The sequence below is a fragment of the Perna viridis genome, chromosome 7 (assembly GCF_037379345.1).
Source record: "Perna viridis isolate PV_CMFRI_1.1 ecotype Kerala chromosome 7, ASM3737934v1, whole genome shotgun sequence".
Taxonomy (NCBI): Eukaryota; Metazoa; Mollusca; class Bivalvia; order Mytilida; family Mytilidae; genus Perna; species Perna viridis.
This window is the reverse complement of record NC_142451.1, coordinates 32,932,010-32,953,676: the sequence shown is the minus strand read 5'-3', so window position 1 is coordinate 32,953,676 and position 21,667 is coordinate 32,932,010. Positions and strand designations below refer to the sequence as shown.

Sequence of the window (21,667 nt, the reverse complement as noted above, 5' to 3'; positions counted from 1 at the left end):
CAAAAATTAAATACTTAAGTTTTTGATCAAAATCATGAACCACTGTAATTGCCTCTTCAAAGTCTGGTTAAAAATTTACTGAGAAAATTTACACCATTAGCTATTTGTTCAAGACACTTTTATTAAGGTTCAAATCCTCCGGATGTATTCAAACACATCTTAAAGATCGGGAAATTGTAAAGTACAAAAAATTATATCTATTTCAAACGACACAAATTGAGAAATGGCTGAAAGAACGTTGGGGCCCCAATCTCTGCCAACGAAAAAAATTATTGTCTGAGATTTGCCAATAAAATAATTTTGGTCAGTTGGTGAACAACAAACATACATATTTTTAATTTAAGCATCAGAAATATTAGATATGATCTACCTTAAGAATTGGTCGGTTTTAGAAAGTTGTTCAGTTTACTCAGATTAAAAATATATTACAGCTAGATGGTGGATGGCAAACTTAAAGGTTAAAGCTGCATTAGCTGTCATTTTTGTAAATTTTTGTTACTGTTGAAATATGCCTTAACTTTGAATTATTTCTACTAAATTGCACTTTTCCTGTACAATTTTATTTAATATCCACAAATAAAATGCATTAAATACATGAAATAGGTGTCGATACATTTATTGACAAAAAGTCAACCTAGATAAATTCGTATGCATTTAACCTTAATCTGTGCATGTGCTGTAAAAATCTGATTGCAAAGCGAAAGTAGCTATTCAATGGCAAGGGTGACTGATGTACTCAAGCCGTAAAGGAAAAAAAAAGTTTGAATATAATGCAAGGATCCTTTTGTAATTTACGTATTGTGATATAATGTGGTACAAATATGGTCAATAACTGTCATTATTTATTTGAAAACTAATCAAGAAATGAATGTAATGAAAGTAAACAACCACATGTGCTTACCTGTGTATCTGTTATTGTTATTTCTTTTTTACCAAGGTGAAAGTATTTTTAATCCAGGTGACTGTCCTGTCGGCAATCTTTGGAAGTAATTGTGATAAATAATTTGATCAGAGCTATCGATCTTCTTAGATTAAAAAAAACGTTGTTTTCGCAATATTCTGTAGGTATTTCAACATTTATTGCTTCAATTGCATTGCTACAAACTTATTTCATTAAATCAGCAAAATTCAGTAGAATCGTAGAATCAGAACTGAAACAATTTGGCAGCTAATGCAGCTTTAAGGTCATCATAACTGACAGCTATTCAAAATTTAAAGACAGTGTCCAAAAGATCACACAAGTGTTTTGTGGTAGTTACGTAGGACACACTGGTATAATGTTGGACAGATTTCTAAAGAGTTACCAGTATCTAAATTACTAACTAGCCTAACTACATATTTATGTAATGTACTCTCCCTTAAATTCTCCATTACATTTCCCTACATTTTTATGTGATGTACTCTCCCTCAAATTCTTCATTTCATTTCCCTACCTTTTATGTGATGTACTCTCCCTTAAATTCTCCATTACATTTCCCTACCTTTTTATGTGATGTACTCTCCCTCAAATTCTCCATTACATTTCCCTACCTTTTTATGTGATGTACTCTCCCTCAAATTCTTCATTTCATTTCCCTATATTTTTATGTAATGTACTCTCCTTTAAATTCTTCATTTCATTTCCCCACCTTTTTATGTGATGTAATCTCCCTTAAATTCTTCATTTCATTTCCCTATATTTTTATGTAATGTACTCTCCCTTAAATTCTTCATTTCATTTCCCCACCTTTTTATGTGATGTACTCTCCCTTAAATTCTCCATTCTTCCACCAGTTTCTTGTCTATATCCACAGTGTCCTGGATACAACGCACGCAACATAGCAAAGTTACACCGACTCTCTCCTATGTTCTCTCGTCCTTGCATCTCACAATAAACAACACCTGCATCTTCTCCTTCCCCCGATATATGGTGGACCTCTGTTATATATCCAGTCTCCTTTAAAAAACAATCACAAAGAAAGTTTGAAGTAAGCCCAAAAATTTAATCAAAACGATTTTTGTATAGTAACAAGGCACTTCCCATTTAGAAAGGCCCCAAAATCTTAAATTTAAAATACTTTTTTCTAAGTAGCAAGGCAACTTGCCAATTCAGCATTATTTTCAAAAGCTTTGGAATCTATAAGCATTTTTGAGAAGCAAAGATTCTTTAATGTTCTCAAAAGTTCTGGAGTTAAAAGACTTTTAAGTAGCAAAGCAAATAGATCATTCTCAAAAGCTTTGGGTATATGATACAAAATCCTAAATTTCATTGTATTCAGCTGACAGCATGATGGTATTTAGTATTTTGAAAATATTTGCTCTGTGATATAATGACTACTGTTTGTCTTACCACTGGCTAACAACACATTTTCTTCATTACACATTGTAAGTTTATAACGTCCTGAACGGCAATCATCAGGAGAAGTAATGTACATGTAAGCCATGTCTCCACTTTACTTACTGTTAGTGTAGGATACAACACATGTTCTACATAGACAGGTAACAACTGGAGAAATCCCTGACTGCCAGCATTAGTCATAGTGTAACAAGTATGGTCTGTATCTGTCCAGGCATTGGTTCCTGATGCTAGACATCTGTTAGCTAACAAGTCCAATACACCCTAATATATTAAAATGTGGGATCAAATATATGCTGGTTAAACAAATTATATATAAAAGGTTTGAGGCTATAAAGGTAACAAGGGCTGATTACTCAAATGATTGATCAGTAGCTGACATTTCTAGGATGCTTATCCTTTCAAGGCGTTTTATAGAGTCACATATGTGACTACCAATTTTAGTGCATTTGATACACTTGTGACTACCAATTTTAGTGCATTTGATACACCTGTGACTACCAATTTCAATGTCATTGACACACATGTGACTACGTATATCAGTGCATGATCAAGATATTACTTTTAACACTTAAACATTTTAACTACATAATGAATTTTTGAATTGATCATTGATTATTGTATGCAGAAATGTATGTACCAAAATATAACTAGGCACCCAACAGATCCAACAAAACCCAAGGCACACTGAAAGTACACTCTACATGTAGATTTTTATAAAAATTACAAACATGTGCATATACATAACCATCTAAAAACTGAGCTTTGACATAAAAATTTGTACATACACTTATCAAACTTATTTAAAAAAAAAAATGGAAGACATGTACATATTGGAACATTTTCGCATTTTTTTCAAGAAAAAAATGCATGCATTTTTCAATAGCAGGAATTTTGTTGTCAACATTTAAGTAGCAGTCTTTGTAAGAATCACTCGAATTCTCTAAAAAAAAAAGGCTACACATTTTTGTTTTATTTTTGTTATTAAATTGTTTTGTGAGTTTAAATGATGAAATGTTTTATCATTCATTCCAATCTGGCTGCTCTTAGGAGATAGTCCACACTGAAAATCCAATAGTTTCCATTGTAAAATTCATTTACAGAGTTATCTCCCTTAATTTTGAATTCTACAGTACATTCAATATAACTTTTATCTCTTAAGAGCATGGCTTATATGGAAAGCCACATGTTAATTTCTGTTAACAATAACATTTTTAACAGAGTATCAAAAATAAAAAAATCTAGGGTTTCCAAGCAAGAATCACATTTTGCATGATTCTTACCTGGAGCACTACTTAAGTGTAGAATACATGCATGACCAGCTTATTTAATCCAATTTTCTATTAAATTAAATTAAAAAAATAGTTTCATTGGTTGGTTCTCTTTACAACAGTATTCTGATTGGTCTGCCAATGACATTGTTAACCTTATTCAATACTACCTCATTCATATTTTTATTGGGAAACTATGTGTCATTCTTTTTAAATAGGGAAATTTGGAAAAACTGTACAAAACCTTGACTTTGTGGTAAAAATGATCAATTTTATAGATGATTTCAAGAAAAAAAGCAAGTAATTTAACATTTATTTAATCAGTGTTATTTTAAACAGAAACATATCTTACCCTTCAACTAACAATTGGGAACTAGTTGATCATAGTTATTTGGTATTGTTTTTGAGCATTTTTTTTATTTATTGGGAGAAGCAGCCTTATTTTTCACAAACAAAATCACTGTCCACAGTCCAAGATTTAAATATCTTGGAACACAGTAACATTTAAAATTAGACTCAATCACTTATTATATGTAAGAATAGAAAATGGCTGGAACATAGGTCATAAGGAATGTCTTCAATTTTGACTAAGTTATACAAACTTTAGAAAAACTTATATTTGTATGTACATGTAAATTGCTTAGCTATTTATGAAGTGTGAACTGTCCTACTCATTTTTTACTTACTTTGTAGGGATAGTCTTCACTACCAAGAAATATTAGATGTTCTAGAGTGTGGGGCAAGCCATCATCATCATGGGCTTCAGTTGCTGAAAAATATACATCTGTTACATATAAACATTAAAATTGTAAACATAATGCATAATGTTTAAGATAATGTTAGACAAGACTTTCTTTTTTACATGAAGGTCAACATGTACATGTATATTAAATACATTGTATATGCAAGAACATGTACATATATTTAATATACATATAAACAACAAAAAAACCTTAGAAATACCTTGAAGAGTCTTCAAAAAGACTGATTGTTATCAATAAACTTATACATTTACATGGTCACTTTGTGCATGAAACTTTAAGGAACAATTATTTTAAGTTTCATCCAAATCCATTTAGTAGTTTCAGAGGAGGAGATGTTTGAAGAATTGTTATTACCATTATAATGACTTTGTCCTTTATTATTAATACAACATACCATCAACCAAATTTTAATTTCTCTACTAATGTGACTCCATCAAAGTAAAAACTAGGATAAATTGAACATTTTATAGAAAGACTCAATAAACTACTGTCTGACCCCTATGTTCTGTTTTTAGTAATGGCGGCCATGTTTTTCAACAAATAAAAAATCCCCACATCAGTTCTCTGCAGGATACCCCAAGGAACATTCATACCAAGTTTGGTTCCAATTGGTCATTTAGTGTCAGAGGAGATTGTACATGGGCTGAGATAACCCCTCGTGCACCCTTCCACCTCCCATTTATGAATCTTTTTGTCACCAAAAGATAAACTTAAGCATTTTTGTATTTTTTGGCTACTTCTCATACCTTGTTGAGGCAAAAATCTATTTTTTGAGTTTTTTTATTCTACGAACTTCTTCTTTCTTCAAAACAAAGTAAACTGACATATGTATGTATCATCACATAGTCCAATGTCTCAGCTTTACAATGGTACCAAGAAAGTTGCGGAAACACTTAGGGTTTTGGGGTAAAAATGAAAAAATGTACTACTACCTCCCCGAAAAATTGCTTAAATTGACATATTTTTCAATGTCAAAACCCCTAGAGTATTAATGCTTCAGTAAAAAATGACTTATTTGGTATTTTTTGTTTAGTATTATCACAATTCATTCTTCTGGGGTTCTTTTGATGAATTTTGGCGATTTTGGTAGTCAGACTTTATTAAAAAATGCAAAAAATGGGATTTTCGATTTTTCAGTCAAAAGTCACATCAGTTTGACTCTACAAGTTATTGCTCAACTAAAACATCTAAAATTTGGTATCATTCAATAGATAATTTAATTTTCTACATAAATAAACCACGAAAAACTAATTTTCAAGAAAGAATTTTCAAAAAATGATAAAAAATTACCCCTACCCTTAGAAAACTGGTCATAGATTCCAACAGAATTCTCATTCACAGCATACTGACAACGTAAAATTCATAATTTAGGTGATCATAACTAAGAAAAATGATGTTCCCAACATATCTGATCAATTTAGGTACTTAGATTTTCTTTTTGGGGTAACAGTAGCTATATATTGTATTTCCTTTTTTATGAAAAACTCATTATAGTCACTTTGAAACTGAAAAATATGTGCCTGAAATGAGAAGATATGTTGGATACATCGATAATAAAAACAATAGTACCCAACATGTCTATTGTACATGTTTATATGCTAGAAATTAACATTTTAGTTTATGCTGAGGCATTTTTTTTCATGGGTATGGGTGGCAATTTTTCACCTATTTGGACTTAGAAAAGTTCAAATATTTATTACTCAGGCTTATTAAAAAGCTAAGACACAATATAATTGCATTTTAATATACAAATGCTCATTTGAAGTGTGGTATTTGAAAAAAAAAATTGTCAATAATAAGTAAATTGAACAAAATATGTAACTCTGAAAATTCCCCTTTTTATGAAAAACTCATTATTTTTACATTGAAACTGAAAAATATGCAATTGAAATGAGAAGATATATTGGATACATCAATAATTGACACAATAGTACCAAACATGTCATTGTACACCATTTATATGCCAAAATTTAACATTTTTGTTCATGTTTAGGTACTTTTTTTTCATGGGCAGGGGTGGCATTTTTCCACCTAACTTGACTTGGAAAAGTTCAAATATTTATTAGTTGGGCTCATTTTGAAGCTATTACACTATAATAAATGTACTGTATCACATAAAAGCTTGTTTAAACCACAGTAGTCAGAAAAAAAGACAATATAGGTGATATAGAAGTATATTCTGAAATTCTGAAAATTTCCATTTTTTCCAATTATAGTATTTGTCACCCCAAAAGAAAAGCCTAAGTGCCTGAATTGATCAGATATGTTGGGTACATCATTATATTAATTATGAATGCCTAAAATGTCAGTTCTTTAGTGTCAGTACGCTGTGAATAAGAATTCTGTTTGATACTGAGACCAGTTTACTAGGTGTGGGGGTAATATTTTTAACATTTTTTTGAAAATTCTATCTTCAAAATTAGTTTTTCGTGGTTTATTTATGTAGAAAATTAAATTATCTATCGAATGATACCAAAAGTCAAATTGATTTGACTTTTGACCACAAAATTGAAATTCCCGTTTATGCAACTTTCTTGGTACTATTGTAAAGCTGAGACATTGGGCTACATGATGATACCTAAATGTCTTTCGTTTGTTCACACATGCTATTCCAGGAAAGCTTAGACACTCAAACAATTGAGTCACAAAAATCTTGGCTTTTTGACCCAGTGGGGTACAAATATAGGCTTATACTGAAAAAGAATCCGAGAATATTCTTTGGCAACAAATTGATTCAGTAATGGGAGGTATAAAGGTACCTAAAAAACACCATGAAGTTGATGAGTCGGGAGGTGCATGATGGATCCTCCCAGCCCATGGTATGAAGAAGATTTTTGAAAGAAATAATATTGAAAATAGCAAGAAAAAAAAAAAACGGCGATATAGGGCAATAACTCCAACATGGCTTCACAGATTAAAATGAAAATTTGACCACAGACAGATCTCATCATGCTAAATACTTTCACCCATGTCAGAATTTGGCTAAACATAACGGTTTTGGAGATATAAGCGAAAAACTACTGTTTGACCTCTATGTTTTATTTTTAGTAATGGTGGCCATGTTTTTTAATTGATAAAAAATCCAAACAGTCATTTTGTTAAGGATACTCTTTCATTGAATTCTGTACACTAGTTTCTGAGGAGAAGGTTTTAGAAAGTAATAACATCAAAAACAGCAAAAAAATGTCCAAAAAGGGCAATAACTCCAACATGGGTCAACGGATTTCCACCAAAATTTGACCACAGATACAGCTGAACAGCAAAGTCGAAAATGGCATCATTTTCATTTGCAAGAGTCAAGTGACAAATCGTGGTCAGATTGGCCATGTTTTTAGTGGAATGATTTCTGATGGAAACTTGCTTCGTGTGACCATTTCTATTACCATTGGTAAAAAATAGAATAAATGTACAAATCTTTGATCATTTATCTATGTATTTATCTTTTCAATTCAGCGAATTAATCAGCAGGAACAATTCTGTCAGCTTTCAAGTCACCTACCCCTTTGTGAGAAATTTGCTGGTTGCCGGCAACAAATTAAGATACCTTCACTTTCCAACTATGAACAGCTTAGAAATTTTAACATACTAAAGTATTCGTAATATGAGACTACTTCACACAGTTTGCAGTCATAATCTGGTGTGAAATGCAATTCTGTCAGCTTTTTCTAAATTACACATTGAGGAAGGGAAGTAACCTGGTATGGAAGTATTTGGAAGTTCCCAAGAGAGTTAGTTTCAACCCATACATTCAATTAAAAATGTCTAAAAAAGTATGTAACTAGGTTATAATAAAAAGAAGAAAAAGAACTTTTTGTTAAAATATTCTTCTTGAACTCATCTGTACCAGAATGACTTGCAAGCCTAAGTGGACAAAAAATACATTTTTAATATTAACTTTTAACCTGTAATTAAAAACAAGTCTATGGAATTAGAAATTCATTTTTATTACAATGAATTCATTTTCATGTTAGAAATTGATTCTTGAATGTTAGAACTAAATTTTACTACTGAAAAAGATAATTTGTTTTTTTTTCACATTGAGAATTCATATATTAAAACTTTAGTTTTTGACATTAGAAATTCATTTTTATATAAACAAATCTATTTCTTGTGGGAAATTAATTTTCTTACAATAAAATTTCTTTATATATTTTCTAATATTGTTGTCAATTGAATTTGAATTTTTTTAAATATCAACATTGAACTTTTTAAAAAATATTTTTTTTTCAGAAGATGACTTTTTTTCTGTATAAAATATAGCTTTTTGTACACTTTGGCTCACTTTACACAATGAAAATATTCTTGTAATGTAGAACCATCACCATGCAGTGCATATCTGTCTTGAATAACATGAAATACATTGTAAAAGGCTGACTGTTTTAAGTTTTGTCCAATACTGGAATCTTTTGAAAAAAAAATTCAAAGTACAAATACAACCACCATTAAATAAATCCTCTATTATAATAACATAAACAAACATGTAAATTGAGATGCATGCATGCATACACCAAGACACACACACCCTGTGTTTATAACTAAAAAAATACAAAGAACACATTTCCTGTCTTAAATGGATGGGACCAAGTGGACTGACAAGGAATTTCCAAAGTTTGTTCACAACATCTTAACACTGGCTGTGGAAGGAGATTATTAAATAATTTTCTAAAATTTGAAAAACAAATTCTTTGAAATATCATAACATGATAGATACAATACCTAAAGTGGCATGTGCATGTATTCATAATCTAGATTCAAAGTGGTGGAAAAATTCTTTCCAGACGATTAATTTTTTGATATTTTGCATTGCTTTAAAATACAACAAAAACAAACAAGATATTTTACAAAAAAAAAAAGAATTTAAAATAAGACATTTGTTAATTGATATCTTGTGACTGATTTTACTAGTCAATACATATCACTATTAAATAAAGAACTGCTATATAAGTGGCTTACAATTCTATTATTTAGTAACTTAATTATTCAATATATTAATTTGCTGACACCTACCATTTTTACTGTCTGTTAATTGTTTTCCAATGGCATGTATCCTTAATGACAAAAGAGAAGGGATAACATACATTTTAGTATGTACATACCAGTTGTGGAAGGTATATTAGGTAAAGTATAAATCATAGCAGGATATGAATACACAATAAGTATCATGAAATAGATTCTCACTTGTATTTTGAGCAAATGAAAAAATATAATTCCTATAAAAATGCTAGGTTAATTGAGGAAAGAAAGGTAGAGATATTGTTCAGGTTTGATAAATAAAAATACACTGAAGTCTCACTTTTAGCAACAAAAAATAGTACTACAAAAAACAAATGTAAAATTATAACACAAAATTGACTAGTCTGAAAAGTATCCATGTTCATGATGTTGATTTACCACAAAGTCTTTCAAAATTGCAAATACAGTTGACAGCTATCGTGGTTATGCCATGATAAATCTTTGTATGGTATTTCACAATAGATTAAAGAAGAAAGTCCATAATGTTTCAATTGTGTGTAAAATTTGTCATGTTTTCTCAATATGTCAAAGCAAAACAAAGGGATGGGGAAAAAGGGGGAGGGGTAAATAAGCAAATACTTCCAAAAACATACTCAGGATAAACAAGTTAGAATGGAATGAATAATATGTAACTCATTTCCAACTCTAATTTTACCATACAAAGCCAATTCTGAGGAGTTATAGCGCAAATACACGAGAAAATTTAATGACAACATGCTTTTTGAGTAACCTCGGAAGCATTGCAAATAAACATTGAGAGCGACCTTGAACATGGAATTCCCTTTCAGATCTTGAAGTTCATTGGTCAACCTATCTAGAAAACCCTTCTTTTAATAATATGACATGTGAAATGCAATTCTGTCAGCTTTTCCATTGGCTCAAAATCAAAACAATGAAATCTCGTTCTTCGAGAGGGGGACTTTCTATGCGTTCTTTTTCCTCACTGGTCCATCTGAAATGATTTTGTTGATGTCATTTAGCTGAAGAATTTATTTTCGTATATGATACGATTTTTGTTTACCTACTTTCTAATTGATTTTAATTAATTCAATGACTCTTTGAAGCTGGGGAAATGTAAAATTTTCCTGGGAAATTTCTCCCCACCATTTTTAGAGTTATCTGCTCATGGGTAACTGCAAATGAGATCAAAGGATTTCGGGGTCACAGAGGCACTCTGCTGTTTGACTGATAGATCTCATCATGCTGAATACTATTACCCAAGTCAGAATTTGATTAAACCTGATGGTTTTGGAGATATATGCAAAAATCTGCTGTCATACCACAATGTTCTTTTTTTAGTGACTTTTTTATTTTAAAATGTTCCTTTTAACAAACAAATGTCTTTCGGGCATAGATGATAGAGTTCTCTGTAAAATTTCACTCTTTTTTTAAAAAGATATATAGATATCTACATATATAAATATATGTCATTAGAACACAAAAACATTCATCTTTTTTTTTAATTTATTGTCCGATTTTGTGATGGTCCGACCTTGTAATGATCCATTTTCGTTTTGGTCCGATTCCTCCGGTCATCAAACTTACCAAGACAAAAATACCCATTGACCAATGGGCCGTCGACATTGGCAATACATATGGTTAGACCTGTTCTCTCAGATCTATATTTTGATACAGGAATATTGCCATCAGCTTCTACCGAGTATAATAATTTGAATTTTTCTGTTTCTGCAGCTGGCATGATTCGGGATTTTGAGAGTCGGTAAGGTAAGGTGAGGTTTCGATGATGTCCGAAATGTCAGTTTGGTAGTGCTATTTTAATGAAATTTGTCATTACTTAAATCGTCTGTGTTGATCGTGTCAAATTAAAACTGAAATAAAAATGAAATATTGAAAGTATTTTCCTACTGTTTTCCAATTATTATTATTATTTTTTAATCTTGTTCTTTTATTAGTATCTCCACTTTATCATGAACTTAGCATTATTTTCTTGTTGTTTTTTTCGGGACATCTCGGATATTTACCACATTTAATTGAATTGCACATGTGTTAAAGAAGATGAAGTAAATATTCTTACATGTTTATTATTTATCTGTTGGAATTGGCTTTTATTCTTCATTGAGGAACTTCAACTGACGCACATTCTTTATTTACAGTTGATTTCTATCCTCAGATGACCTGTAACATTTTTGTATACTTAAGTTATGGTCCAGTCATCTACTGACTACTGTCTACTCTGTCTCTGGGTAACCACCACTTGATAAAAAAAAATGTAGTTATTGTTTTTCCCTTTGACGTTGTAGTACCATATGCAACTACTTAAAATAATGGAATTAAAATGTTCCTTAACTGTATGTAAACAAACAATGTGCTGTCAAAATCAGCTGTTCAGCGTCTGTTTTACTTTAGTGGAGTTAGTCCAAATTTCCTCTGACCCTGCAACCCTCCTCTTTTTTATTTGGATATTGATATGTCGGTTTGGGGTCAGAACGATGTGCCATACAAAAAGTTGGAGATTTAGCGGTACCGCGGAGTATCACCCTTCAACCCTTTGTAATGACTTTCAAGTTGAAATTGTGCATGTCACATCTACCTAGTTCGAATCCGGTATGCTGATACCAAATTTGCTACAAAAATTACATTTATTATTGAACCCTTCCATTCCAAAAATAACAAGCTCCGCCTACTCTCTATTACGGTTCAAAATGTCAACAAAACAAGGTCTCTCGTGGAAAATTATCAAAACTTCAATAATAAATGTAAAATAAATGTTGTAGCAAATTTGGTATAAGCATACAGGCCATAGCTCTGGTCAAGTGTTCTGGTTTATTGTACATTTACATTTAACTCGCAATGTGAGATATTGTAAAATTGGTGTAAGTGGTAATGAGTCTCGTTTTCTTGTACAACTTTTGTAAGTTACGATTAATCAATGAATCGAACTTCAGTATAAATAAAGCTTTTTAGCAGCAGTCACTATAGAATATTAAAGATAGTTTTGTGCACATAGAATAACTAAGTCATTCTGTAGCTTTGTAATAGCTAGTTGTTACTTAAATAGAGTTACAAGAGTAACTCAATTATTAAAGTTTTATTATAATAACCTTGTTGAACACTTCTGCAACATCGCAAAAAGGAATGGTTCTTTACTTAGAGTGTCATGAGGACCTTTTGAAATTTGAGAATACTGTTTTTTCAGGAGTTGAATCACGACTGAAGAGTATCAAAAGTGCCTTCCATTTTATATGTCCCGCCAAACGCAAGTGACATCAACATTTTACGACAATAAACCAATTTACGGCAAGGAATTCTTTACCGTAAACAATGGCCATAGATGCCGTGATTTGTGCTTTTGGCTTTTCAGAAAGTTAAAATAACATTAAAGATATGTGCTGTACGGATGGAAATTTTAGATACAAGGCAAATTCCACTAAATAGTAAATTAACTTTGTCTCGGGGACGCTGTTTCTCTAAAGGAATAATTCAAAATAGTAAGTGAAGTGCCGACTCACTCAATGAAACAGATAGATAAAATTGACGTTTTCATGTTCAAACAGGTTACAAGCATCCCTTCGTTATTAAAATTATCAATGCTACTATAATTAATCAGGATTCAATACATTCAGATCAAAACTTTAGTATTTCCACTTAAATCTGTAATTTAGATCCCAATTTACTCAAACAAAAAAAACGTCAATTTGAATGTTTGTTTGTTTGTTTGTTGGGGTTTAACGTCCGAGCAGCAATATTTCAGCTATACTCAGACGATAAACATGAAAAGGATGATAAAATGAACATGAAATGATGATGAAATGAAAAAAAGGATGGGACACAAGGATAATAGGGTCAACAAATTTTGATTGCCACTAGAAAGAGGGAGGGATGGGCAGGGTGGGGCAATTTAGCCTCCTGTGGTGGAGCGCAAAGGTTCCTACTCCTATCGAATATCACAACAGGGTTCTTTAACGTGCGAGGAACATGACATCTCTCCCAACACAGTGCACCACTATCGTTTGCGGTCAGGTTTACCGTATTATAGCCTGACAACCCCAGCATGTAACATGACAGGGGTACCTCATTCCACCACCTGGGGCACTTATCCCAGTTGCTCTGTGGGCAGAGCGCCTAGCCCCCGGCTAGGTTTCTTAGCACTATTTAGTCGCCTTTTATGACAAGCTTAGCGCTGCTGCAGGACTATTCTTATAACACCTGGACCTGCATGGGGTCAATTTGAATAAAAAAAGTTCAATATTTGCAGCACTTATACTTGACCAGACCATTTCTACTGTACATAACATATAAATAATCTATTAAACATTCAAACATACGAAGTATCATATTGTATTAACCACCATCGATTTACATAACCCCCCACTGTCATCTAGTTATTCTAAACACTGTCTCAGAGCAATATTTATAGAAGTCACTCTAGCATTTCACCCCTTCATTATTTCAGTCCTAAAAAGCAGAAGTTGAATGTAAAAAAAATGGAGAATTTCTATTAAGTAAGAGTCAGTCCGTTTCAAAAATTGTTACACTATTAATCCTTTTTTCAGTGAATTAGTTTTATTAGAGTAAAAAAAAATGTGTCATTTTTCATAAAATATAACCGTTCGAAGCCAAAGAAAATACACGAATAACATTATCATATACATGTAGTACAGATGAAATACAATCTTTGCCCAAGAACAATTTCCATTAAAATAATCCTGACAGAAAAATGTAGCAATGCAGGATTTCACTTCATTCCATTTGAGCATGCTTAAATGGAATTTGAAGAGGCCAAAAAATTTTGCCCCCCCCAGAAAATTTTGAAAATGAGGAAGCAAAATCCTGTATTCTGGCGTGTCAACGTGAAACCTTTATCAAAAATGCTGTTTCATTAAAACCCCATGATGAATTAGAAATTCATGACCAAAAACACCTGTGATAAATGAAAAGTCGTGTAACATATAGCCTTTATAGCCCTGTTTAGGTAGCCCATAACAACAAGGAAGTGATATACACACGATCTGTTTTAGCAACAAAAATAAATATTATGGATTATTCAGATGAGATTCAACTACAGCTACATGTACTATGAATAATAAAAATACCAGAAATTTTTTAATTTTTTGTTTTTCACTTTAATATAAATTTGTGTACTGGGGTAATAATTATAACCATATATAATGAAAAAATGTATGGACGAAATATACTGTGGCCGAGATAACTATTGCTGAAGTGACTATGGCTTAGGTGGTAGTGTGGCCAAACAACTTGCATCAATTCAGCCTCCCTATCCCATGTTGATATCCAGGATTTGCCCATCTCGATAGTTATAAATCAAAACTTATCAAAGCCAATATGAATCTGAACAAACCCATTCCATCTAGTCTATAGAATAGTAAAATAAATTTTGTAAATGTGATACGTACATACAGTACAGTGATTTTCAAACCCTTATTCTGGGACTTTGGGCCCCATTCCCAAAAAGAAATATGCTCGAAGTTTTCCAAACCTCAGCATTAAGTTCCCAATTATGAATTTAAGCATTGTCGCAAGATTTGTATCACTGTATCAAATTTGTCATTTAGAGGTCACCTCATGTGGAACCAATATCTCAGAAGAAAAAAAAAGCAGGAGATGTTGTGATTAACTGGTAAGGAACCAATATTTTGCTAAAAGCTGCAACTAGGGAGTAAACTCTTTAGTTTAGTTGGTGAAAGGGTTGGTTATGGTTTGTTATAACTCCCAATAAAATGAAATTATACAATGTATACCATTCATATCAAGTTTTTCTTTTCTTTGAGGAAATGTGATATATGTTTTGAGTGCACTGCCAAATACAGATGTCCAAGATGTGGAGTGGAGAGCTGTTCCTTGAAATGTGTTAAGCAACACAAAGCTGACACAAACTGTTCAGGAATAAGAGACAAAACAAAATATGTAGACTTGAAAAAATTTAATGATTCACATCTCCTTAGTGGTAAGATATTATGCTTAAGTCACTATACATTATGCTCCATGTAACTAGTTTGTGGTAAAAATGTGTATTTGAATCACTTTGTCCATCATTCTGATATTCAACATTTTCTTATTAATAACATGAATCTTGGCTCCCTCCAGACAGATTGATTTCTAATTTGGTATGTGACTTTGTATACATGTACAAAGTAGATGGGGCATATGTTGTAAGCCACTTTGATGCTGTCTGATATTAACTTTCTGTTTCGTGGGACTTTCCAAATTTTCAGTTCTTGTATATGGGATGATTGAGAAAATTTTTGTCGCAAAAATTTCAACTCCCACTGGATGGATTTATTCAAACTTGGTATGTTGCTTTATATACATGGGCTTAATTGATATTTGTTGCTGTCCCATATCAGCTTTCGGTATGAGTCGAGGTATTCCTAGCACATCGATGCATGCAACAATGCATATTAAGAATAATTTGACATGAGTCATATTTAAAGCTCAATACATTGTATATAAAATCAAGTATGTACATTTATACTAACTTAAATTTTTCTGTTCCTTTTAATACTTTCTGATGTCCAAAGCATCTTAATATTTTTGTTGCAGATTACAGATTCCTTGAAGAAACTGGAAGAAAAGTTGATAGTACTTCAAGAGATGATCTAAAACGAAAGAGAGGCCAGCCAAACTTTGTAGGTCAATTAAGTTATTTACATGTACCGGCTGTGGACTATTAGTTATTTACATGAATTAAATTGATTTAAGTAGATATTGAATTATATAAATATCACATACACATTATATTACCATTAAATCTAAATTAAGTTACTCACAGTGTGAAAGTAATCTGCTTGATTTGACAGAGACATTGTCTTGTTTTCAGAACACTTTAAAGAAAAGAAGACCTCAGTTTTGGGAAAGTGAAATTTTATTTGGAGCTATTTAATATATGTAAATCCAAAATTTTCAAAAATCCCATGACAATGAATTGGAGATCTTAAAGTTTTTGTTGTTCATTTGCAAAAATCTTGTTTTCATGGAGGATATAAATTTTTTAAGAAAAAAAGCTTGAAAATGAAATGCTGCAAGTTAGTCCCTTGTTTTAGAATGTGTATAAATGAACATCCATGAAAATAAACTGGTGTATAGTACCTGATTTGCAAGAATTGATACATTTTAACTTTTTGGAAACAAAGTTTAAGCTGCATTGACATTGGTCTCCCTGTGATTGCTTAAAGTAAAGTGCAGTATTTACTGTAGTATCCAATGGCATTGATATGGAGAACTAATGCTATAAATAATCTGCCAGGGCTTATAACTTACTCTTAGAAGAAAAAAAACAATCTGAGATGTATAATCAAGTTCAACCTATCCTTTAAATTTTGGTCATAGCAATCCAAAACATCACTGGTGCACATTAATCTTTATAGAGAATGTGTCTTTAGTACCTTTTATTTCACTCCAGCTCAAAGAACTCCACAGACAAGCTAAGAAGAGAAAGATCGTCCTCAGAGTAATGCCATACCCTATGGAGAAAAGAAAACATAACTTTACAACATTCCATATTAAGTATGTTCTTGTTGAGCTTATATTAATATGTATTTAAAGTAGTTCAAGAAATGAAGAAAATGCTCAAAAGTTGTGAAATGTTTAATACTGTAAATGTGGAAATTTTATATGAGGTAATTTTTGCTACATCATCTTATCAATAGCAGTGATTTATAGTACGTTCCCTGTTGTAAAAAGTTTGATAATTCACACTGAAATAAATTTGGTATAAATTTCACTCTTGGACTTTCTCCCGCCAGAATATCAATCCATCATTCACAAAATTTTAATTTTATGTTGAAAATAGCAACTTATGAAAATAGCTTAGAAAGGTTAAAAATTGCACACTCATTACTCCCTCTTTCAAATATTTATCCTGTAATTCATGGTTAGAAATATCCAAATATCCATGAAAATAACCCCCATGTAGAATTTTTGGTTTAATTGTTTTATGTTTTATTGTTGTTTGATAGGGTTTTTTTACAGTTTGATGTCTCTGTGATACTTTGTCTGTTTTAACTTTCTTCTCTTTTGTGAGTGTAGGTCTCAGACAATTTTATGGCAAATTAAGTGGATGTTTCCTAAATGTGATTCAACTTATACAGATACCAGGTTTGCAATGTTCACAGTGAATATGATAGAAGTCTCTAAATTATTAAGGTGGTGGAGTAAAGTAATGTTTATTTGTCATTAATGGTGTATTTGATAGGCAGTACAATTGTGTGGAATTACAATATTTTCATATGAATGAAGTGGATGAAACATAAATAATCACCATTCAACAATATAGGCTTGAGTTGTATTATCTTAGTGATAAAATGAATACATTTTTTTTTATATGAACTGCCTATGTACATGTAAATACTGGTAATGGTAAAAAACCCTACAATTTTCAACTATTTTAAATTCATTAATTCAATTTTTGCAGGATTTTAACCAATATAGTGAAAGCTGTATACTGATAAACTGAACCCTGAATAATCCAAAAACTGTCTAAACCAGACACCCTTTATAGACCTTTAGTATTAATATAAAATAAGTATATTTATTCTTGGTAAACCAAATACCTGTCTAAACTGAACCAATTTTATAGATCAGAAGAGGTTCAGTTTAGACAGGTTTTACAGTTCTTGTATGCCTGTGATTTTATTTGTTGTGATTAAATGAAACATTTATTAATTTATTGGCATGCAAAACTGTATGTTTTTCTTTAAGATCTTGCCTTATTTTTTATAAAAAAAAGTGACTCAAAGTTTACCAAATACAGTATGATGGATTATCGTGGCAGGTGTAAAATTTGTCGATTGTAAAGCAAAAATGTATAAGAAAAATTTTGGCGGATGCTAAGTGGTGTTATAAGTTCTTTAGCCCAGACTTAATATTTTACTGAATTTATTTTGGTGTTTTTAGACAGACTGTTAAAAAACGCCAAAATTAGTTCATTGTAAAAATTATCTGCTATATGGTATCACTGATATATATAAAAAAAAAATACTGTACATGAAAGCAACAAAATCATGAAATGAAATGCAAGCAATAATTTCTGAATTTACAGTTTAACATACATGTATACATTTACATACAATTTCAGAATCTCAGAAAATTCTATACTGAAAGATTTATTAAAGAAATACATTGACCCAACTGAATCTGATCCAGTATGTCGACAGAAACTGAAAGACTATAACAATACAGGACTAGATAGCTGTAATGTTTATATGAAAGCTGAAGGGCATCCTGCCAATAGTCCTAGGTATGTACTGTCAGATTAATATACCCCCACTCTACGAGTGGGAGTGGGTGTTATATTGGAATCACCATGTCTATCTATCCATCAAAATTTCATCACAATTATCTTAGAATTTGACCTATCAATTGTTCCATTCAGTCACTGCATATAGGATTTGACAACACTCCATTCTACTTTCTGTTCTGATGACCTTTCTGATCAGCCAATCAGATTTCATCTTTATGATTTGGAAGCATTATTCAAAGGGAAAAAATTTGAGATTCTGAAAAGGTCATCTGAACAGAAAATAGAATGGAGTGTTGTTAGCTCCTACATGCAGTGACTGAACGGAACAATTGATAAGTTTGCTCCCAATGTATGGATTGATTTCAGATTGTGTGGCTTTATATAGATGTGTTTGACTGGGGGTATGCCTAACATTTGTATACAACGTCATGTTTGGAAAGAGCAGGCAGTCAGAACTTTCCTTTGTGCCTAGAGTTAGTCATTCCATTTACAGGTGTATATCAAGGTTGTATACTCAGTATCAATAGTCTTGGTACAAAGAGAACTGTGGTCAAGCTTGTTAAATAATACATATCTAGGGTGCTATACTATTGTTGTTGAAGTGTTTAATCAGTGACATTAATAATGTCTGATCTGATTTGAACATGTGAAGAGCAAAAGACATTCAGAACTTTTTTGTGTAGTCAATCCTGTTAAATTGCATATCTTCTTGGGTGTTATACTATTGTAGCTGAACTGTTTAATCTGTATCAGTGACTTTTTTACTAACAAAATACAAATTACAGTTGTGAAGCAGAAATCTTCACTAAATGATCCAACCATATAAACCTGATGCATCATTAAAAATTAATACATGACAACAACATGTAATAACAACATTACTGAATTGATAAAATTTTACTATTTTTATGAGTCTTGCACAGTGGGTACATGTATGGTAAAACTTATGGTAATGGCTGATTTAGGCAATGCCAATTTCATATTAACTACATTTACTGTGTGCATATCATTAAAGTCAGGGTAGGAAACTCACTCAAATTCCAGCCAGTCCTGAATACAATTTTTCAATATATTTACTATGTGGCTATATAAATTTTTGCTAAAATTAGCCAGCCCTGCCAAAAAATTGCCAGTCTCGGGCTGGCGGGCAGGTTACTATTTCTAACTTTGTTAAATTACACTTATCTCTTTACATGTGATGTTTCATGAGTCAATGAAACACATTTTTGAGCTATTTATATTGGCAATGCTTACATTTTAGTGGAAAACTTTTATTGATCACTATATATTGCCTTTTTTCTATGTGTATCTAAAATAAAATAGAGATAAATCAAAGATCTGATTTTTGATCTGGTCTGTAGGCAGAATACAGGTGTCAATTTCACAAAAAAAGTGTTAAGTAAAATGTTGATCATAAGTAATGATGTCACAACAGAAAATAGCATTGTGATGTCATAACTTACAATCAATTTTACACTTACGTCTTTTCGAAATGAACACCTGGTATCCCTGTTACATACCATGTTCTTTTGTTGTTACAGGTATCACAAATTGGACAAAGAAAAGTCTATACTGGAGAATTTAACTGATGTCACTGTTGTAGAATATCCTGTTATATACATTGATTATTGTGATCAGGATCAATATACCCTTATAGAAAGAGGTTGAAATAAAGGTTTTCACATTAAACCATTACAAGCACTTTTAAAGTGTATGTATGTTAAAGAATTACCAAGTTTTCAATTTTCATTGATATTTCATCATATACATTTATGTCATTTTTTGTAAGAATTTGTCTCTTTCATTGAGACAGTTAAAATATAAAATTTCAAGGCTCTGGAGAAAATTTTGAAGTTCAATTTTTGAGGCTATAGAAATGTGATAATTAACTGCTAATAAAGAATGTTTTTAGAAACAATATTAGCGTTATCACATTCAACATCTGTTCAACTTATTTTATTTGATTTAAAATTTCTTAATATTTTATTCTTTACGTTTCAGGAGAGGAAGGCTGATGAAATAATGTCACTAAAACTAATGATTAGATTTATATCTACATGTACATGTATGTGATGATAAAACTAGAAAAGTGATTCTTAAACAGCCTACCACAATGAATTTCAGTTGTAAACAAATTTGTAAAGCATATACATGTATATTTACTCCATGTTAGAAAAATGTAACTTGTCTCCACATTCATAGATTCATGTGCCTAATAAAGAACTTATTTGTAATTTTTGTTTTCTCTATTTTTCTATGACAATGAATTCATGATATGAATGGATTTAGAACAGATATTGACATTTTATGGATTAAACATTTACTTAACTTTTGTTGCCAATCATTAAAGGAGGTTACTCTTAACCTATAAAAGTATTCTCATATGATATTTATTCTTTCACATGACTAAAATTGTTGTGGATGTATGTTAGTATGGCATTGTTGTCATCTGTAGAAATTTACATGGAAAAGTTCAACATGTATGCATGTAAGTAATGGACTTGCATGAAATGTTTACAACATGTTTTGGTAAATAATCATTTTATTAAATTTGTTTTTTTATTGCTTGGTGGGGTTTGTTGTTAATTCATTGGTATTTAATTTGCTTATTACCAGCATATTGTTAATATTTATTCAATATAACTATATATAACTAAGTATAAGTATATGAAACTATAAAATTGTATTATAATGTTTCATTCCACCAAAGTTAGGCTAGGATTGATATTTGTTGTTGTGACCTTAATTGTGAAGGAATTGAGAGCCAGAAAACAATTATTTTTATTTGGGTGTAAAGGCCATAACAACTTAGTGGTCATGTGGTAGCATGCTTTCCTCTATTTGGAGTGTGGGAATTTTTTGTGTGTAATCCTTGGCTTAGTCATAAAACAGACTTTAAAATTGGTGGTCCCTCCAGCACACAGCATATAAGAGATAGAATGACGACCAGTTGGACCGAATTCTGAATATTGTCAGAGTGAAGTGAAATATCAACCTGCTTACTACTGCATTTGTGGGCTAGCACAATAAAAATCTTGTTTAGTGTTTTGGACTAGTACAAAGC

At 31.4% G+C, this 21,667-nt stretch overlaps 2 protein-coding genes across 6 annotated transcripts in view; one reads left to right on the top strand and one right to left on the bottom strand.

Annotated features, from left to right (window-relative positions):
- Nucleotides 1-11,148, bottom strand: part of LOC148612363 (uncharacterized protein C05D11.1-like) — a 40,096-nt gene extending 28,948 nt beyond the window's left edge. Inside the window, exons 1-4 of one of the 3 annotated variants that reach the window (XR_015924369.1) lie at nucleotides 10,929-11,148; nucleotides 4,293-4,375; nucleotides 2,441-2,599; nucleotides 1,727-1,936 (exon numbers count right to left, since the gene is read on the bottom strand). Coding sequence is in view for 2 of the 3 variants with exons in the window: in XM_088593710.1 (XP_088449836.1) it covers nucleotides 1,727-1,936; nucleotides 2,441-2,599; nucleotides 4,293-4,375; nucleotides 10,929-11,082 (606 nt within the window). In the remaining variant the exon portion in view is untranslated. Of the gene's footprint in view, nucleotides 1-1,481; nucleotides 1,533-1,726; nucleotides 1,937-2,440; nucleotides 2,600-4,292; nucleotides 4,376-10,928 lie in introns of those variants that run through there. The other 2 variants (XM_088593710.1, XM_088593711.1) reach the window with 2 other exon arrangements.
- Nucleotides 11,149-11,337: 189 nt separating this feature from the next.
- On the top strand, nucleotides 11,338-20,837 carry LOC148612362 (box C/D snoRNA protein 1-like). 3 transcript variants are annotated; one of them, XM_088593712.1, is made up of 8 exons: nucleotides 11,338-11,404; nucleotides 15,134-15,309; nucleotides 15,906-15,991; nucleotides 16,765-16,868; nucleotides 17,391-17,459; nucleotides 18,439-18,600; nucleotides 20,145-20,266; nucleotides 20,605-20,837. In XM_088593712.1, exons 1-8 carry the CDS (start codon nucleotides 11,400-11,402, stop codon nucleotides 20,616-20,618), a joined length of 738 nt encoding a protein of 245 aa, XP_088449838.1. In that variant the 5' UTR covers nucleotides 11,338-11,399; the 3' UTR covers nucleotides 20,619-20,837. The 3 variants fall into 3 exon arrangements, with proteins under 3 accessions (XP_088449838.1, XP_088449840.1, XP_088449839.1); XM_088593714.1 differs by having other exon boundaries at nucleotides 20,145-20,278; XM_088593713.1 differs by having other exon boundaries at nucleotides 20,145-20,314.
- Nucleotides 20,838-21,667: the final 830 nt, after the last annotated feature.